Source organism: Schistocerca serialis, chromosome 3 (assembly GCF_023864345.2).
Source record: "Schistocerca serialis cubense isolate TAMUIC-IGC-003099 chromosome 3, iqSchSeri2.2, whole genome shotgun sequence".
NCBI lineage: Eukaryota > Metazoa > Arthropoda > Insecta > Orthoptera > Acrididae > Schistocerca > Schistocerca serialis.
This window is the reverse complement of record NC_064640.1, coordinates 233576838-233595482: the sequence shown is the minus strand read 5'-3', so window position 1 is coordinate 233595482 and position 18645 is coordinate 233576838. Positions and strand designations below refer to the sequence as shown.

The window sequence follows — 18645 nt, the reverse complement described above, 5'->3', positions numbered from 1 at the left end:
CGTATTTGTGCACAGCTTTATATGCCATGCAATGCATTATTTGAGCAGCATGGAAGTGTTCTGGACCTTGCCACTTTGGTAAGATACACCATTGACCGTAATTACTTACAAATTTTTGGGATTACGACGAATATTCTTTGAAAAAGGTGTAGTTTCCAATTTTCGTCAGCTTAATTTAAGCACCCGTTACTATTTTTGGGGTGTAATATTATTCTATGCTCATACTTATACTCTCACGTGTATATAGTGATGTTTAGACACTGAACGCACTTTCAGATCTGACCAAATGAGCTGAATAAGGGAGTAATGCTCTAGACTCATATTGAGGAGCAGTGCAGTTCAAGTCACCCTCCTTCAGTCATTCTTCTTTAGGTTTCCTGCATCCAGCAGATGCCGAGATGGTTCCTTAATAGGGTTATAGCCAATTTCTTCTACTCTCCCAAACCTTCAATTCCTCAAATCCTTTCCAACTTAGATATTGCTAGTTTTCTAATGACCTCGACGTCGACTCTAACTTTTCTCTTTTTACAGGTTGTCCCATTTATTTTGACCACCCCAATTAACTTTTCCTAAAAAAAAAGGAAAATGAAAAATGTATCAAGCAAATTTTTCTTAGCTACCAGGGGGGTATTATCCAGCTTGATTGCATTCCTTTTAATTTTTTGTGTTATAAAGGTATGAACAGCAGTACGTCTTTTATAAATAGCGCACTATATTTGTTTCTTCAGTAATCCATTTCGTCTCTTCAAGGTCCGTTCAAAAACGTATCACTGTGCACCATTCACTTAAATATGGCGTTATTAAAAACTTAACACAAAACTGACTCACAGTGCAGGTTCCTGGGGTAACCAACAGAAGACAATAGGAAACTCAAGGAAAATGTACACCGGTCGTTCAGAAGACTGCCATACTCCATAGATGACTAGTATTTCTGTCTTTTAATCGTTGGTGTACACTGCACTCACGCAAACCTTCAACTGAAGACTGTTTCTTGTGAATGCAAGAATGTGATAGGTTTTTGAACAGGTATTGAGGAGAGAACAGATACTGAGGAGAGGAAATGGATTACCGAATAGAAAATATAGGGCGCTATTTAAAAAAGAACTGCTGTTCCTGTCTTCGTAACGACGAAAGTGACAACAAAGGCAATTATAATGATTAATGTGCTCCTGGCAGCTAAGGAACAGTGGCGTGATAAATTTTTTATTTTGCTCCTGGACAAAAAGTTATTTGGGATGGTGAGGCTAAATGCAATGGAAAGCATTCTCATTTACGACCTCAATGCGGTATTCGTCTAGAACGATGCAAAATAAAACGTGGAAAACCTGATCAGAAGAGGTAGTCCTAACTCGAACCACGTTTTCATTACGAAGGAAGTCGACAGGGATGTCATTACAAACGGAGGACAAGCTTGGAAAGGAAAGGATTAGGGGGGGGGGGGGGGGGAGAATCATCCCTGCCCTTTCATAAGAACCATCCCAGCATTTGCCTTCACCGATTTTGGAAAATCATGAAAACCTAAATGTTGATTATGTGTAAATTTAAGGTAGACGGGGTGGAAAGGAAAAGGAGGAAACTAATGATGTTATCTGCATCGGGAATTTATGCGGAGTCAGCTGCGCATACTGAAAATGTGTGCCGGGCCGACACCGAGTTCGAATTCCGGTCCTCCACAGTTTTTCACTCGGCTCCGCTGACACTGCATAAATTCGCAATGCAGGTAACATGACGAGTACCTTCATTTTCCTTTCCTTTCTCCCCACTCCACCTTCAGTTTACATAATATGTATCACAGCTGCGGATTCTGCATGGTGTCTGAAAAAACAGAGACCTGCACAACCTCACTCCGTTTCAGTTACGAGGTTTCAACCTACCACGCGACGTCACTCATTTGATTCCGTCAAGACAAAATTAAAACTGTGTGCCGGACCGAGACTCGAACTCGGGACCTTTGCCTTTCGCCGGCAAGTGCTCTACCAACTGAGCTACCCAAGCACGACTCACGCCCCGTCCTCACAGCTTTACTTATGACAGTACCTCGTCTCCTACCTTCCAAACTTTACAGAAGCTCTCCTGCGAAACTTGCAGAACTAGCACTCCTGAAAGAAAGGATATTGCGGAGACATGGCTTAGCCACAGCCTGGGGGATGTTTCCAAAACGAGATTTTCACTCTGCAGCGGAGTGTGCGCTGATATGAAACTTCCTGGCAGATTAAAACTGTGTGCCGGACCGAGACTTTCTTTCAGGAGTGCTAGTTCTGCAAGTTTCGCAGGAGAGCTTCTGTAAAGTTTGGAAGGTAGGAAACGAGGTACTGGCAGAAGTAAAGCTGTGAGGACGGGGCGTGAGTCGTGCTTGGGTAGCTCAGTTAGTAGAGCACTTGCCCGCTAAAGGCAAAGGTCCCGAGTCCGAGTCTCGGTCCGGCACACAGTTTTAATCTGCCAAGAAGTTTCATATCATCGCACACTCCGCTGCAGAGTGAAAATCTCATTCTGGACACAAAATTAATTCGACACGTCACACTGCACATCTGTGAAACGAAGCGTGTATGAAAAGTCTGTGAACAACTCTCTACATTCGTGGCTTCAGCAGCTCATACAACTGCATACGCATTCCACGCTCATCGCTGGCTGCTGTTACGTCGTATCGTCGTCGTTTTTCGCGCCCTCTCACCTGGTCGGCCCCGACAACGTAGATGAGTAGTAGCACCAGCTCGGAGTGTGAGTAGGGAAGGTGGAGGTGAGAGAGAGTGGTGGTGGTGTTTGTAGCCAGCCCCAGCCCCGCCAGAGTGGCCGCCGACGGCAGCAGAGTAGGATGAGCGCTGCGGGTAGGCTGTAGAGCAGCGTGGCGACGCCAGCCCACGATGGCGACGCGGAGCCCGCCGGCAGCGCCAGCGCCGGCGCCGCCTCCTCCAGCGCCCTCATGACAGGTACGTCCAGCGTCGCCCTCTGCGCTGCTTCCTCACCTCGCGCCTAGCTCAGTCTACACGATTACTCTGCAATTCACGCCTAAGTAATGTAATGTACTGCGAATACATAGCAAGAAGGATCCTTTATTGTATGATTACATGATAGCGGAACAAACACTGGTAGCAGTTACTTCTGTAAAATATCTGGGAGTATGCGTGCGGAACGATTTGAAGTTGAATGATCATATAAAATTAATTGTTGGTAAGGCGGGAACCAGGTTGAGATTCATTGGGAGAGTCCTTAGAAAATGTAGTCCATCAACAAAGGAGGTGGCTTACTAAACACTCGTTCGACCTATACTTGAGTATTGCTCATCAGTGTGGGATCTGTACCAGATCGAGTCGACGGAGGAGATAGAGAAGATCCAAAGAAGAGCGGCGCGTTTCGTCACAGGGTTATTTGGTAAGCCTGATTGCGTTACGGAGATGTTTAGCAACAAGTGGCGCCTAAGTAGTGTTATGTATTGCGAATACATAGAAAGAAGGATCCTTTATTGTATGATTATATGATAGCGGAACAAACACTGGTAACAGTTACTTCTGTAAATATCTGGCAGTATGCGTGCGGAACGATTTGAAGTGGAATGATCATATAAAATTAATTGTTGGTAAGGCGGGAACCAGGTTGAGATTCATTGGGAGAGTCCTTAGAAAATGTAGTCCATCAACAAAGGAGGTGGCTTACTAAACACTCGTTCGACCTATACTTGAGTATTGCTCATCAGTGTGGGATCTGTACCAGATCGAGTCGACGGAGGAGATAGAGAAGATCCAAAGAAGAGCGGCGCGTTTCGTCACAGGGTTATTTGGTAAGCCTGATTGCGTTACGGAGATGTTTAGCAACAAGTGGCGCCTAAGTAGTGTTATGTATTGCGAATACATAGAAAGAAGGATCCTTTATTGTATGATTATATGATAGCGGAACAAACACTGGTAGCAGTTACTTCTGTAAAATATCTGGGAGTATGCGTGCGGAACGATTTGAAGTGGAATGATCATATAAAATTAATTGTTGGTAAGGCGGGTACCAGGTTGAGATTCATTGGGAGAGTCCTTAGAAAATGTAGTCCATCAACAAAGGAGGTGGCTTACAAAACACTCGTTCGACCTATACAGTACTTGAGTATTGCTCATCAGTGTGGGATCTGTACCAGATCGGGTTGATGGAGGAGATAGAGAAGATCCAAAGAAGAGCGGCGCGTTTCGTCACAGGGTTATTTGGTAAGAGTGATAGCGTTACGGAGATGTTTAGCAGACTCTGCAAGAGAGGCACTCTGCATCGTGGTGTAGCTTGCTGTCCAGGTTTCGAGAGGGTGCGTTTCTGGATGAGGTATCGAATATATTGCTTCCCTCTACTTCTACCTCCCGTGGAGATCACGAATGTAAAATTAGAGAGATTCGAGCGCGCACAGAGGCTTTCCGGCAGTCGTTCTTCCCGCGAACCATACGCGACTGGAACAGGAAAGGGAGGTAATGACAGTGGTATGGAAAGTGCCCTCCGCCACACACCGTTGGGTGGCTTGCAGAGTATAAATGTAGATGTAGAAGTGTTCGGTAGAGGGTTCATGGAACAAGTTTCAGACCATTTCTCGACCGTTCCAGTCTCCAACTGCATATTGCAACAACGAAAACCTAAATATCCTCGTGCGAGCTCTGATACGAGGGCTCTCCAGAAAGTAAGTTCCGATCGGTCGCGAAATGGAAATCACTTGGGAAATCCGGTAAAGGTTTGCACAGATGTGTTGGGCAGTGTCTTTAGTATGCCCATCGATCGTGTCGCGTCGCTCTTTTCGGTTTTGAGTGAACAGTGAGCACATAAAGATGTGAAGGGAGTAGCGTCCACCGCTAAGTATGAGGGCCTGGTTAGAGATTTCGCCTGCGTCATGCAGCCCACATAACACAACTGTCGAGCAGTTCCTTCTTCATGCCAATTCTCGGCCGCACACTGCAGGGGCAATGAAGACGCTCCCGCAGCGTTTCCGATGAGAAGTGTTTGATCACCCACAATACAGTCCGTAATTGGCTCCCCCTGAGTCTCATCTCTGTTCACAAGAACCGCTGACTATGAAGACAAAATTTTTCCTCAGACAACGAGCTGCAGACCAGTGCTAATAACTGGCTGAAAGCACAGACGGCTGCTTTCTATGACGAGGATATTGGAAAGTCGATACAACACTACGACAAAACTCAAAGTTGGAGCGGCGACTATGTAGAGAAGTAGGTGGAAGGTGTACCTAGCTGTAGCAAATAAAACGTTTCTGGTTTTCGCTGTAGTTTCCATTTCGCGACCGATCGGAACTCACTTTCTGGACAACCCTCGTATTTTATTAAATGGCTCTGAGCACTATGGGACTCAACTGCTGAGGTCATTAGTCCCCTAGAACTTAGAACTAGTTAAACCTAACTAACCTAAGGACATCACAAACATCCATGCCCGAGGCAGGATTCGAACCTGCGACCGTATCGGTCTTGCGGTTCCAGACTGCAGCGCCTTTAACCGCACGGCCACTTCGGCCGGCCGTATTTTATTACAATGGTCGTTACTTCATATATAGGTGGGAGTCAACAACATACACTGTCTGCCGAAAATTGAAGCACCCGGAAGAGAAAGAGTAAACTACATGAAATTTCACGAATTGAGAGGGTATGTGATGTTGCTTCAGTGATTACAAAAAAATGGTTCAAATGGCACTGAGCACTATGGGACTTAACTTCTGAGGTCATCAGTCCCCTAGAACTTAGAGCTACTTAAACCTAACTAACCTAAGGACATCGCACACATCCATGCCGGAGGCAGGATTGGAGCCTGCGACCGTAGGTAGCGCCTAGAACCGCTTGGCCACTCCGGCCGGCTCAGTGATTACAAAATCGAATCAAATTCAAATGAACTTGGCAATATGAGCCCACTCATAAGCTTGGCGTTGCAACGCCTCTGGCGTGGATAAATTCAATGACTCGCTTGGGAAGGGGGTCCTGAAAGCAGTGTTTTCTTTCATGAGGCAAGCTGTTCTCACTTGTCCTTGATATCCTGGATACTAGTAGTGGCACAGAGTTGACCACTGTTCCGGTCCACACATATTCTACCTGGGACAGATCTGGGAACGTTGCTGGCCACGGGAGCACCTCAACGCTACGCGGACAGTTCACAGAGACACGTGCCATGTGTGGATGAGCATTGTCCTATTGGAAAGTAGCACCATGATACCGTCGCATGAAAGGTAATACATGGGGACGCAGGACGTCCGTGACGTACCGTTGTGCCGCCAGAGTTCCCTCAACAAGTCATAGCCGATGGTTCCGCATACTATGACGCCAGAAACAATCATCGGGCGTAGTGTAGAAGCGCGGTTCATTGCCGAAAAAAGTGCGACGCCATTCATCAGGAATCCATGCTCACCGGTCACCGCACTACTCAAAAATCTTCAAATGTGTGTGAAATCTTATGGGACTGCTAAGGTCATCAGTTCCTAAGCTTACACACTACTTAACCTAAATTATCCCAAGGACAAACACACACATCCATGCCCGAGGGAGGACTCGAACCTCTGCCGTGACCAGCCGCACAGTCCATAGCTGCAGCGCCACAGACCGCTCGGCTAATCCCACGCGGCCCCGCACTACTCCAAACGCAGCCGTTCATGTTGTGGTGTGAACTGCATTCTACGTATGGGATGGTAATTCTGTAGTCCTGCTGCTGCTGCTGCTAGTCTCCGACCAATGGTGCGGGATAGCACAGAATGTTGCAGGGAGTCCATTACTTCTTTCCGGATGGCAGGCACAGATGGGAACGGGTTATTATGATGTGCTTGGTGCACAATAGGGCGATACTTCATTGTGGTAGTCAGACTTGGCCGACTGGCATCTTGATGAAGAGTGTGCCTCCCATCACGCTTCCATGCAGTCCAATATCGGACCACTTTAACGTCAGAATGTCCCAAAAATGCGAATACAGTACGATTCGATGGACCGCTTTCAAACTGGGTCAGAGGTGCTAATAACGCTGTCTCACACGGGTACGTGGCATCTCCGTGTCCGTAACAGTGATCAGTAAACATCTGACCGCGATCACGCCACTTAGATACCCGATCAGGCCTGCTAATAACACTAAACAGTGACAACACTAATGCACTCTGGTGGTCGTTCTACCTATTACAAAGAATTGTAGTTATATGCGCTTACAGAGTCGCTGATGATTTGTTCGTGTAAGACGTTATATTGACGTCCAAACATGTCTTCTGGGTGCTTCAATTTCTTTTTTTTTTTTTTGTCCGATAGCGTAGATTAGAAATAGCAGTAGGCTTGTAACATACCATTGGGGAACCCAAGGTATCACTTTAGTTTAACTAGATGACTTCCCATCAGTTATTATGATCTATGACTTTTAAGACAGGAAATCAAGACTCCAGTCACACAACTGAGACGTTAGTCTATAGGCACGCAATTAGATTAGATGTCGCTTTTGAGCAACGATGCCAAACTTCTTCTGGAAATCTAGAAATATGGAATTAACTTGAGACCCCCGGTAACAGCACTCATTACTTCGTATGAATGAAGAGCATATCGTGTTTCACAAAAATGATTCTTCACGTGTATCACGCCATGTGCACTGCTGAAGTACGAAGGCCGTTCCGAAACTAAAGCCTCCCATTAATTTTCATAGAAATTACAGTATGTACTGAAAGTAGAAAAACAAATTTAAGTTGTTCAACATGTAAGTGGACTGAAGATTTCTTGGTAAGGAATACACGGCGTCTTATCGAGGGTGCGTCCTCGTCAGATGTCTAAGTAACTTCAGATGTACGCCATGGAAGAGTATTGAGTCGCTGCACTTCGTGTTGTACACTAATGACCTTGCAGACAATTTTAATAGTAACCTCAGACATTTCGCATATAATGCAGCTATCTATAGTGTGCTGTCTGAAAAAAGATACACAAATATTCAGTCAGATCTTGGTAAAATTTCAAAGTAATGCAAGGACTGGCATCTTGCTTTATATGTTCAGAAATGTAAAAATGTGCACTTCACAAAAGGAGAAAACGTAGTATCTAGTGACTATATATCAGCGAGTCGCTGTTGGCAACAGTCAACTCATACAAATACTTTGATGTAACAATTTGTAGGGACATGAAATGGAACGATCAAGTAGGGTCAGTCGTAGGTAAAGTAGGTGGCAGACTTCGTTTCATTGGTAGGATACTAATTAAATACAGGGCTATTACGAATGATTGAAGCGATTTCATAAATTCACTGTAGCTCCATTCATTGACATATGGTCACGACACACTACAGATACGTAGAAAAACTCATAAAGTTTTGTTCGGCTGAAGCCGTACTTCAGGTTTCTGCCGCCAGAGCGCTCGAGAGCGCAGTGAGACAAAATGGTGACAGGAGCCGAGAAAGCGTATGTCGTGCTTGAAATGCGCTCACATCAGTCAGTCATAACAGTGCAACGACACTTCAGGACGAAGTTCAACAAATATCCACCAACTGCTAACTCCATTCGGCAATGGTATGCGCAGTTTAAAGCTTCTGGATGCCTCTGTAAGGGGAAATCAACGGGTCGGCCTGCAGTGAGCGAGGAAACGGTTGAACGCGTGCGGGCAAGTTTCACGCGTGTATCTGGACATGCTGGAAAATTGGCTCATGCCACAACTGGAGACCGACAGCGCCGCCTTCATCTTTCAACAGGATGGTGCTCCACCGCACTTCCATCATGATGTTCGGCATTTCTTAAACAGGAGATTGGAAAACCGATGGATCGGTCGTGGTGGAGATCATGATCAGCAATTCATGTCATGGCCTCCACGCTCTCCCGACTTAATCCCATGTGATTTCTTTCTGTTGGGTTATGTGAAAGATTCAGTGTTTAAACCTCCTCTACCAAGAAACGTGCCAGAACTGCGAGCTCGCATCAACGATGCTTTCGAATTCATTGATGGGGACATGCTGCGCCGAGTGTGGGAGGAACTTGATTATCGGCTTGATGTCTGCCGAATCACTAAAGGGGCACATATCGAACATTTGTGAATGCCTCAAAAAACTTTTTGAGTTTTTGTATGTGTGTGCAAAGCATTGTGAAAATATCTCAAATAATATAGTTATTGTAGAGCTGTGAAATCGCTTCAATCATTTGTAATAACCCTGTACTATCAGTCTACAAATGAGGTTGCTTGCAAAACACGCGTGCAACCCATCCTAGAATATTGCTCTAGTGTACTGGACCTGTACCAGATCGTACTAAATGTGTACTGAATGTTTATAAAGAAGGGCAGTACGAATGGTCACAAAACTGCTGATTCATGGGAAGGCGTCACGGAGATGCTGAAATCTCTGAAATGGCTGGCGTTTGGAGACAGATGCAAACTGTAACAAGAAAGCCCACTTACAAAGTTTCAGGGACCAGCTTTAAACGATGAGTCTAAAAATATATACACACTCATACATATCGCTTTTGTGGGGATAGCGAAGACAGGCTTCGACTAATTACAGTGTTCACAGAGACATTAAAACATTCATCCTTCCCACGTTCCATACATGAATGGCTCGGGAAGAAGTCCCAGTAACTACTACAACGAGAAGTACCTCCTGCCATGCAGTTCATAGTGGTTTGCAGAGTGTAGATGTAGATACAGATGTCACTAACATACTGTCATTCATCGGCATAGTTACCACCATTCGTTATGCGCTTTTGTGAACGATGAACGAAAGCCTGCAGGCCGCGACCGTAGAATCTAAACCATCTAAAGCTAACCACTATCTTATTGCTTCAAATGGTTCAAATGGCTCTGAGCACTATGGGACTTAACTTCTGAGGTCATCAGTCCCCTAGGAGCTAGAACTACTTAAACCTAACTAACCTAAGGACATCACACACATCCATCCCCGAGGCAGGATTCGAACCTGCGACCGTAGCGGTCGCGCGGTTCCAGACTGTAGCCCCTAGAACCGCTCGTCCACACCGGCCGGCTCATACTGCTTCGACGACAGCGCCTCAGTCTGGAAAATTTTGGCCACGTAATCCACCTCTCATATCCCCAAAGATATGGCAATCTCAAGAACCTATATCAGGGCTGTAGGGTAGATGTGGTAGAATAGTCCAGTTAAATCTGGCAATGAGTTCCATGGTCGCAAAACTGTTATGAGGCCTGGCATTGCAAGCAAAAGTTTGTCTTTTTTTTTTTTTTTCAAGCTCGAATCTCGAAATTCGGGCTTTCAGCATCGCCAGTGTGCTCTTGTAGCGTTATTGTTGGCAGATGGCTACATCGTGAAGCTTTAGTTTGTTGGTGAATTGCATGTCGCCACCCAGTGGACTCTGTTTTGTTTACCGGATCGTATTGGTGAAATAGTGTCTCATCTCTGATGATCATGATGGTGATGATGATGATGATGATGATGATGATGATGATCAGAAACCCGTCAAACTCAGCCTCGTGTTGGTCCAGCAGGCTCCGACAAATTTTTATTCCACGATCCTCTTTTTCTGTCTTGAGTAAGCATGTGCGGGACCCTTTGTAATACAACAGACTTTCGGCTGTGCACGCGATTTCTTGGTCGTAATCCGCGGATCATTACGGATGAGTTGACCGATCCTCTGTTCATTATAAGGGATAGCAGCCGAGCAGGGTCGCTCGGGGTGTGCTCTGTCGTGCACCTCGTTTTTAACCATCATTGGAACGCGGTAACCACCACCCAACACTACTTACGTCTACTGTATCATCTAAACACATCTTTAGCTAGCTTCTATGAACTTCAGTTGGCGTAATTTGTTCAGCAGTGAAGAATTTAATGACACATTTGTGTTTCATACGCATCTTGATTTCGGGTGCCATTTTGAACGCTCCCCTGATGCTGTCATCTACCGCAGGGCGAATGATTCAAAAATTATTACTGCACCAACATAATCTGACAATCAAAGCTAACACAGATAATAGGAGACAGTAGCTTCTGAAAGACACTCGCAGTTACATATGGCGACTCAAAGATACGCCTGTCGCTGCACGTCAAGGAAATGATCCTCGACTTCCTAAAACGGTGAAATTCGTGAACTGATCGCACGCCTTAATTGTGGAAGCATATTGTGAGTCGACTAACTGCCACCGTTGTGAATGGCTGTTGTGGTACCTGCAAGGACCCATGTGACAATGATCTTTGAAGACAATAACACAACCCGTGTATAGAGATGAAATGACATGCTACAGTGGAACAGTTCAAGGTCGAAATACACCAGATTATCGAACTTATCCTCAATACCAACAGTCCAGAGAAACCTGCCGCGCAAGGAACTGCATCCGTTCTAACGATAAGGCATCGGCAGGAAAGAATGAATTTTCTACATATTATCACAACTGACTTGCAGCTAACGGGTGTCCGGAAATCCTTTCTCTTGACCCACGTTTTTCGCCACATATAAGAAATGGACGTTGCTACTGTGTTGAATGGGATAACCGGAAGTGTAGTTCCGAAGACTCACCTTCCCAGCTAAGAACTGGCGATAAAAATATCTTCCATCAGCAGGAGTCTAACACGTTACCTAGGAGTGGAGTACAACCACACAAGCGTCCATTAGCAAATACGGCTACTGAGATGAGGCTAGATAAGTGAACTGGCAACGTCTGGGAGTGCTCTGAGCGAAAGGTAAAGACATCGGCCTCCATTACATCCGTAAGTTATTGTATTACCGTTCCGTCCATTCATTAAGCATACATCCGATTTATTGTACATGGTTTACAGACACTCCGTCTGAATAGGTCTCGGAAGACCCTAAAGGTAGAGACCGACCGCTGTGTCATCCTCAGCCTATATACTACTTCTCAATCAGGTAGCTTCTCAATTTGCCTCGCAAGGGCTGAATGCACCCAGGATGCCATCAGCGCTCGGCAGACCGGACGGTCACCCAGCCAAGTGCTAGCCAAGCCCGACAGCGCTGAACTTGGATCATATGACGGAACCAGTGTTACCACTGCTACAAGGCCCTTGACCATACGGTTTATCACCACTCCGCAATGGCTCTATCAACGTCTGACGACCACCAGTGTCAGTAAACTGAGAAACTGGTTCAGATATGAAAATCTCTGAGAACCACATATAGTGTGTCTGATTCCATCCTGTAACTATATAAGTTGATAATTAGCTCATGATGGTATAGTGAAGGACTGAGTTTGTGCCAATATTTCGACTTTACGGCCTCGAATTTTTAATTATTTAACTTATCATTTTCACTCAAATTTAACAAAAGTTTCACATTTTTCTGACGTGATACAGTGCATAGTTTTCCTGTTGTGTCTTCTGTGGGATGTTTGTGCATGTCGGGGATTTCTTGAGACACCGAACTTAGCATGCTGGCCTGGGCGCATAACGACCAAGAGTCGCTGCGTTGATGGGTACGATGACGCCACTATAGCTATGTTATCAGTGAGTTGCATCCCTGGATATATCAGTTGCACAACTTTCCTTTTTACATACGGTTGTTGTGATTTCGATTTCTGATTGAAGCGTCAGCTTAAAAGACGTACAACAAGTAACTGTATATTATTATTCACAAAATAACGTCAAGAAAAACTGTGGAAACCGCACTTCTCTGAAGAATCTCTTTTTCATTCCATGCATTGAATAGCAACACACTGACGTAAATGTCCGAAGATATCTGTCTCTCTCTGTCTGTAGAAACAGAAAGCAACAGTAACAAATTCTGTTTGTAATATGATAAAAGTAATATCAGTCATATCCCCGTCCCTAAGTACCATTGTTCTGAATAATGATGGGAAACGAATCTAACTGAAAAGAACGGTCAAGATGCGGCTGTACTTATTTACGTAACGATGTGAGAGATCGTTTCTTTTATTATTTACAGTTGCGTTTCCCCAATGTTCTTTAGAAGCTTGTTTCTCGGTATGGCTTTGTACCTTTGTTGTGACATATGCCGCGCTGGACATGTTTTACTATGTCGGACTTCGGCGCATGTAATAATTCAGTGGCGGTGTACAGCCAGTTTTTGTGTTACTAGACGAAGTTCTGCTTTGCACAGTTTGTCCTGTTATTACCTCTGACATTGGTGCCGTTGTTACGTCAAACTCTAGCACAATTCCTACCAATGATGTACAAGCTAAGGGTCGATCAATAGTCCGACGGTCTGTCAAGTAAAACGCCGAATAAACAATCACGAACACTGTACAGTGGCAAAAAACAAGTGATAATATGTTTACAATTGTTAATGTGAGAAACGTCAAAAATAATAAATCGTGATGTACTTGTTTTATCTCCAGAGTTTACAAAATTAACACACTGTAGAAAATTGCAGTGCAAATTCCTAATTTTGAATGGGGAATTTTTTTCTCTTTGCTGGTGTACATGCTTGGACTGATATTTGCGACAAGTTGAACTTCCACAGGAAACTGAAATCAAACTCGGATCCACGCATAATGTGGCCAATACGCTGCCAACGGGCGAAGTGGTGCAGTGGTTAGCACACTGGACTCGCATTCGGGAGGGCGACGGTTAAATCCGCGTCCGATCACCCTGATTAAGGTTTTCGGTGATTTTCCTGAATCGCTTCAGACAAATTGTGAGATAGTTCCTTTAAAAGGGCACGGCCGACTTCCTTCCCCATCCATCCCCAATCTGATGGGGCCGATGACCTCGCTGTTTGGTCCCCTCCCCCAACATCAACCAACCAACCAATACGCTTCCAAATGCACTAAGCGAACACAAGTGATTCACAGTTTCTACTTGATACTTTTTTTATCTCAATAAGATTCGAGCTCCACGGAGGAGTCAATTTGAATCTTTGAGTCTGGAAAGAGTTTGCCAATATCGTAAATGATAACACGTTGCTAGCGGAAAGTACGGTTACGGGTTTGAATCCAGCACGAAACACAATTTTTATGTGTCACAAATGTTCAGCAGCTTACTGTTCGTGGACTCTTTACCAAATACCGTACCGTAGATCTAGGTTTATAACAACTGAAGTATTTGTAAACGTGTGATTCCAGCTGCCATTAGTGAGCTCCAAGAATGCTAAAAAATTCAATCCGAAGTGTGCTTTCCTTTCGTTCAATACTGTTTCATAACACATACCTGCTGTATTCTTTGTTTACGGAAGCTTCGTTCTGGGAACCGGCATAAATAGTTAAGCTCCTCGTGTGAATTCTGTGGCGTTGTACGTGACAAAATCGCTGCGAGGGAATCCCGTAAATAGATACGGGACGTCTACAGATCACGATGTTTCGCTCTTTAATATTAAAGTGATATGCTGTCCGCATCTCGTGCCGAAAACCGGAGGCTAACGTAAACATCGAGCGAATGTTAAACAATATGCCCGCCTCTCCATCACCATTTCCATCTCGTCTCCAAGTCTATTTTTACGCAACGTCGCGTCGACAAAAACGTTCCAAAACACATTATCTTCCGTCGCTCTGATCCTTGGCTTTTTATTCCACCTACGAATACCGAAAGATGCTCTCAGATATCCGAATCCCTAGAATATGTCAGATGTGCTGTGCACTCCCCCCGTTTTACATTTTACACATTAAACATAAATGGGTGAGACGAACAGAGCCGCTCTACGATGGCATCAAAGGTAAAACTGTATTTAGCATAAAACGCTGATATGTTTCACAGAACCTTTTCGAGGCATTATACTTACTATCCCATACATCAGTTTTCAGCATTTACAAGCTCGTGTAGATACAATGGAAGGAACTGCACGATCGTCGTAGCTGTGAGCGGCCGAAGTATCTGCCCTGCAGAAGACGCGGGTTCATTATCCATTACCGCTAGGGATTTCCCTTGGTGGATGGACTGAAGTTGGCTGCGCTCAGTCACTTGAGAGCCGTATGTACATCCATTGTCACACAAATGATGCCACTGTCGGAAGATGGACAGTGTTTTCTAGAGTACGAAAGGCGTTGACCTTGCTGATTATCTTGTAAATTGCAAAATAGCAACTGGCGAATCTTCGTTAGTCTTCTGGATAAAATTGGTGTAAAAAGTGTGTAGGAAGAGAGAACTGAATTGCAAAGGAAAATAAAGCATTAAAACAATGTATCTGGCAAAAAGGTGCTTCTTGGGGGTTGTTAAGCGGAAACTAATACTATTTACCATATTTGTGCCAACTGACTTCCACCTCTTATGGATGGAAAATGTTTAGGATCCATTTAGGATCCAATGAAGTTGTTGGAATCGGGCATGATTGTTTAGCATACCGTTCGGAGTCGTTCTTAAGGGTGTAAGGCAGTCAGTGAAAGAATGTTGGACAAAGTGCATCGATAAATTTATGCAACTTTTTATCTTGGACGCACATTGTTTTTCTTACCTTTTTTTTTGACTTCATAGCATAGGCAGGAAAAAAGAGTAGCTACGTAGACTGAGAGAGGACGCGAGTGGTAACCACCAACACTGTCGATAGGGACACTAACTAATTAACTGATGAACAAATTTTGCCGTCTCCAAAATGGAACTTTGTCTCTAATGCACCAAAATTTCTCCAGCAGTAACTGTTGTTTTCTACAAGTAAAAAACGCAAAAAAACCGTGAGGGAAGTGTCGACCACAATAGAGTTAAATTTGTAATCTGCGGGTGAGTAACAATTACGGGTGTAGCACGCACTAACACTACACAATTTTCACTTGCCAGAGAGAGATACCCGAGTCCGTTGCTTAAGCCCTGAAAAGTGTGGTTGTGGCTTGGGGGAGCTTCCGAAACAATTTGGCTTGTTCCAGAATCAACAGACACATTTATCCTTACTGTAAATCATAAACTATGTAACTATCCAAAGAAATATTGTTTTAAAGGCAGTTTACGCTCGTTCGTTAGTGAACAGCGGAGATTATGCCATAAATTATAACAGTGACAGAATTTAATTTTCTTGTTAGCTTGTGGTTGAAATATGGGAGTCTACTTTATACTGCGTGGATGTGATTTCCATAGACAATCTTACAGAGGAATAATTGTTGAGAAGTTTGGTTCAAATGGCTCTGAGCACTATGGGACTTAACATATGTGGTCATCAGTCCCCTAGAACTTAGAACTACTTAAACCTAACTAACCTAAGGACAACACACACATCCATGCCCAAGGCAGGATTCGAACCTGCGACCGTAGCAGTCGCGCGGTTCCGGACTGAGCGCCTAGAACCGCGAGACCACCGCGGCCGGCTGAGAAGTTTGGTATCAGGAGGCAGTAGTTTCTAGGGGCTCAATATCGAACAGTTACATTTCCATTAGATCTCAGTCGATAAGTCTACAAAATATACCTTGGATATATTCTCTCACATTACCTGGAGGATATGCTGCCGATAGTTCGTAAACTCACATGGTTTCCGCACATTATGAGAAACTGTGTGCAGTTTACGCATTGAGCGCAATAGTTCTGTCTCATGTCAGCTTAGTTGCAAAACATGAAGCCACTGGGATGCATCATTTGAAAATAAGTGAAGATTTTCACTTAAGAGACCCATTCACCATACGAGCGAGACACCACGGTGTTTAAGACACTGGACTGGTATTCGGGAGAAGACCCACTCAGACTTACATTTTCCGTGATTTTCTATACCGCCAAAGGCAAATTCCGGGACATGGCCAATTTCATTTCTCAATCCGAGCTTGTGGTCCGTCTGTAATGGCATCATCATTGACAGGACATTACACCCTAATCTTCCACACTTCCCTTTAGTCACTCCTCACAAGACAGACCTGTATGATATAAGCTAAAATAGCATAACAATCTACCGGGATGGAACAGCATCTGTGATAGTTCACGAGGCGTCGCATTTTTTCGTATTGTGATCGTAGTCGTAACATTTTAAACTATCGTTTCAAAGAAACTTTTGTAAATTATCAAAACAGGTACTGATCAGTGCTGCAACAAAATTGTATACGATGGCTTCGGGGCTGCTGTATTGCTCTTTTAATTTGTTATAAAAGTTTAGGTTATCTTTCCCTGGATTCATCATATTATGACCTCATAAGAACTGTAGTAGTTTAATGATTTATTTTCACTGTTTGTATCTACCCGCGACTACCCCGCATGTATTATGCATCATTACCGGGTTAATAGCTAACGAGCCGTGGGAGATCATGGTCTCTTGATATGACACCGCTCAAAAACACTGCTAACCAAGCTACGAATATTATAGCGTGTTTATTTTGTGTTCATTCTGAAGCTAAGAAAAGAAGAAGCGACCTGTCTGTAAAATACTCGTATGCATAGTTTATTGAAACTTGCACCTCAGTATGGGTATGCATATCCGAAGGAACACTGCATAGATCTTCTTAACAACTCTGGCACTACAATATCGTATTAATATTTGTAGTGAGATATGATAGTCACTTCAGTACATCGCTGTATAATCATTTAATTGGTTGTGTTGTATCCAGAAAGAAATAAAACCAGCAGAGGCGAAGCTGCTGCACTTCAAGAAACATATTGTGTGTGTGTCAATTCTTTCATTCCTGTTAACTTATTGATTTTGACCATGATGTTTGAATCAGTTAATGCTCACACAATTTTAATTTTTCGGCTGTACCAGTTTCAACTTCTCAGTTGTTATCAATAGCCTAAAATTTTACTTAACCAGTAGCTGCATTGTAGTATGATAGGGTGAGGTGTTGACTGAGCATTTATCATGCCTCTGAGGCGCTACAATGGGGAACCTAGTGATCTAGACAGTGAACCAATTGCTGCCCATGAGATCGCGGGGATGAAAAAACAAAGTCGCGCAACGGATAATTAACTGGCTATCTGAATTAAGCAGCAGTTACCCAACTGAACATTAAATTTGGGTACCACAACTCTCAGCTATATTGATAACTGTTTCCATCAAGCAACTAAATGAAAGTAAACGACACTGTGACAATCTGATTTATTCCTAGATGCATTTATATGATTGCAATCACTGAATAAACAAAACAAGAAATTACGAAAGGGCACAAGGATGTAAAAACGTGTATGAAAGACCGTGTCACAGGTGAGTGGTTTGAGATAGAATGATACAAAAATTGAATGCACAATAATTGCCAATGATTGCTGAATAAGTTAATAACTTAAAGTAAAGACCGAGTAAAGTATGAACAAGCACCGGTTCTCTCACACAAGAGCATATTGAGTGCGGGTATGAATTAGTTAAAAAGAACGAAACTTTGACTAGAAACAAACAACTTCACGGTCCCCTCGTCGTGAAACACGCAAATATAGCTCATGCTTACCACTCTGCTGATAATCGGATGCAGAGAGTGGCTGTAGTAGTGGTTGATTATTCTAAGTTCCTCTCCAGCATCTATCATTAGGTCAGAAGTGAAGCCATCTTTGTTCTTTCCCTAATTTCCTCTGTAACGAAGAAGTATGCTTTTCCATGCCCTAAATATTCTAAGTTCCTCTCCAGCATCGATCATTAGGTCAGAAGTGAAGCCATCTTTGTTCTTTCCCTAATTTCCTCTGTAACGAAGAAGTATGCTTTTCCATGCCCTAAATGAAATGTGTTTCTCTTCTCCTCCACAAAAACTAGCTGGTCTGCCAGCACCAAAATCTCAGTAAACAGTCTCGGTAAACTTTCTGAGTTACAACCAATTAAACGTGTACAACAATTGCAACAATGTCCCTTCTCCGAAAGTAACTGCCACCGTTAATACTACTAAATTTTCTCTTAGACAGGGGCGGAAGACTGAAATTCTCTCCTACTATATA

At 43.8% G+C, this 18645-nt stretch overlaps 1 protein-coding gene across 1 annotated transcript in view; it reads left to right on the top strand.

Annotated features, from left to right (window-relative positions):
- The first annotated feature begins 2864 nt into the window (after positions 1–2864).
- The window catches only part of LOC126469982 (probable nuclear hormone receptor HR3), a 444061-nt gene continuing 428280 nt past the window's right edge, over positions 2865–18645 (top strand). The window contains exon 1 of the mRNA XM_050097426.1: positions 2865–2927. Coding sequence (XP_049953383.1) covers positions 2921–2927 — 7 coding nt within the window. The 5' untranslated portion in view covers positions 2865–2920. The remainder of the gene's footprint in view (positions 2928–18645) is intronic.